A 2,849-nucleotide genomic window follows, 5' to 3' on the forward strand; every position below is an offset into this window, starting at 1 on the left:
TTGATTATGTAGATAGGGATGCTGGACCAGGCACGACAGTGAGGGGGGACGGTTAGATGTATGCAGATGGAGGCATGTTCATCCGCTATACTAACCCTCAGTGTGGGAATGTATGCACATGGTCAGCTACATGTGTTGCTAGGAATATGGAAAGTTTGAGAAATTATCGTTGATTTTTGTACACTTCTACCCAAAGTCGCGTGAATTTTTCATAGTATAGTGAGAAAGTTTACGAGCTCAGTTGAGGAAACGAAACATATATTCCCCCACTGCTAACCCTATGGCTGGGCTCCTATATCTTTGAGAAAGGACAGTGTGGTAGCCGATAACTATATCGATGATAACTATGGAAGGATTGGTACAGAGTAGTCCTGCACTCGATAACCAACACTAACTCCCAATATATGCGCTGCTTGTGTCATGCTCGACCATAATGATTAGTGTAGAACTCTTCTGCCTAGTTTACCACGTATTCTAGAGGAGCGTTTCTATTTTGTTAATGTCCGGGGACATCTCGCCGTGTGATAATCTTCGACCTTCGAGCAACTCTGGGTGGCGGTACACCAGGTAGACAACTTGCATCTTGTCAACATGATCTGTTGTTGGTATAGGCGGCATGAGGAGACTACGGATGATGATGATCTACTAAGACGCCGATTGGTGAACAGGTTGGGAAGTAGTATACTTGTACTACTATAACCGTCTTCATCATCATGGCCTCAGATGACCTCCACTACTCCAATGATGATGAAGTGAATGGTGTTACACCTAGATGGGTTACCCCTAACTCACACGTAATACCGTCTACCACTCTCCATACCTCCTACGTTACAGGTTGCCCCGTCCATGTCTACCGACTCGAGCATGTCATCATCATATTGTGTGGTGATATCAGATGACGATGAGGAGGAGGAGGAGAAAGAGGCCCGGTCAGGGGAGACTTCATCATCTAGTGCCAGGTGGTGTCATGTGTATTAATATATCATCTCTACTATCTCTCGTAGGTCTCCTCCTAAGAACGAGTCTGAGTCATATGAGGTTACTGACCCAGTGGTGTTGAAGGACACTCATTGGAAGATGTTGGAAGGAGGTTTCCTATGCTCTCTTTGTGGTAGTACTATTGACTCTAGTGATAATGATAACATGTCCCTTTACACTAGATACTACCGTTGTACATGAAGCACAGTTACGGGACCATATCAAGGGGAAGCGGCATCAGAAGAATTTGAACTACCTCGAATGGGAGCGGTATTCGCAGAGTGATGATAGCGCCAGGGCCAACGACACAACGATAGCAACGTCAACTATCCCTGCTGCTGCTGCTGATGCTACTCAACGTATACCAACAACCCTTCGGTCAGCTCGGTCGGGTGTTATAGATGTGGTGCATGGTAACGAGGATCCCAATGATCAGCATCATATACCTTCTGATCCAGTAGTACTGAGGGTCGGGGTTAACAACCCTGACAGAATGGTCATGATGAAGTTCTTCAGGTTAGTGGATGGCTTGATAATGTGGAGATGGATGATTACACGAGTCAGTGCAATAGACAGTTCTGGACTACAGCAGGCGAACCTCGTACACATGGTATAGTCGACTTTGAAGGTAGTCATCATCATCATCGCTCCGTCCCGTCATAATCTAGTATTGTGTATATTCAGGTCTAGAGGGCGGATTCTATGCACCGGCCCATTGTGTATACGATGCGATGTATTGTTGTTTATGTGAAGCCAAACCAGATGGGTAGATGGTCAGTATGGTAGTAGGTTGGACATGCATCACATAGGTGGTGGAAGTGGACAGAGCACTTCAAGGGTAAGAAGCATTTGAAGCACGTATCCTCAGCTAGATCGACACATATAGCCTATTGGCAGAAGTTATCAGCAGGCACTGGTGTACTACTCCCCACAGCCGTGTACGCTCATTAGTTATAGTCCTCTTGCCTCAGCTCGTGTACTACTATAATCACTTGGATGGATATTGGTGTTGGGAGGATGACCAGATGCCTACTATAGACTACCTTACCCCTTGGGAGGTCCTACGCCCTTGACTACACATCGCTCTCTACGCTCTATAATTGTCATGTGGGGGCCTTCAGTGATTGTATCTCGCTGGAGGCCTCTTCGTGCAGTTTCATCATCATCACCAGCATCATCATCATTAACTGTGATACATTGTCCCTTCCGTTGTTGCTTGTTGTGTCCTTCCTATCACCACCCTTCCAGCTGTTGCCACTTGATCATAAATGTCATCATCCCAACAACCATATAGAGTGTAGAAGGCATGGCAGCTTCGTTGTGTTACAACCCTTGTCTCGAGTAATGACAGTAGTTATCTGCAACGTCTCTCGACCGTCTCTCGTAAGTATAGATGGGCAGCGTAACGTTTTTTTACGGTTTACGTTACGACGTGCGTAACGTAAGCAGTTTACGGTTACGGAAAGGCCTTACGACTTTACGGTTGGTGCTGAACTGCTTTTTCAGAATTGTGGCAAAGAGATTCACTGTAATGCACTCTACGATAGCTCAAATAGTTGTTAAACTCGTTCTTTGAGGCTCGGATCCAACCGAACCGATGAGAGAGTAGCATTTGGTTTCGCATTTACCACTCGTCTCCTTTGCAAATTCCGTCCGTCTTACTCCCAGGCTGGCCCGGAACTGCCAAGCCGGCCTCATCCATGGATTCGCATTCACATGAAGTAGATTTAGGCGACGTGAATGATCAATCCTCGTTTTGTCCTCTGTATCTCCGTAAGGCCCGTTACGGCGCCGTAATTTTACAGTACGGGGCTTGAAGCGTAACCGTAAAAGTAAACCGTAACGGCCCGTAACGTAATTCTGCCCATCTA

The 2,849-nt window shown here is 46.3% G+C and overlaps 1 protein-coding gene across 1 annotated transcript; it reads left to right on the forward strand.

Moving 5' to 3' along the window:
• Positions 1-713: 713 nt before the first annotated feature.
• On the forward strand, positions 714-1,929 carry Pmar_PMAR026948 (hypothetical protein; the record flags this gene model as incomplete). The annotated part of the gene is made up of 7 exons (XM_002777435.1): positions 714-794; positions 835-959; positions 1,005-1,111; positions 1,161-1,435; positions 1,495-1,606; positions 1,663-1,744; positions 1,788-1,929. 7 exons carry the CDS (start codon positions 714-716, stop codon positions 1,927-1,929), a joined length of 924 nt encoding a protein of 307 aa, XP_002777481.1.
• Between the last annotated feature and the right edge of the window lie 920 nt (positions 1,930-2,849).

Source organism: Perkinsus marinus (assembly GCF_000006405.1).
Source record: "Perkinsus marinus ATCC 50983 genomic scaffold scf_1104296951770, whole genome shotgun sequence".
NCBI lineage: Eukaryota > Perkinsozoa > Perkinsida > Perkinsidae > Perkinsus > Perkinsus marinus.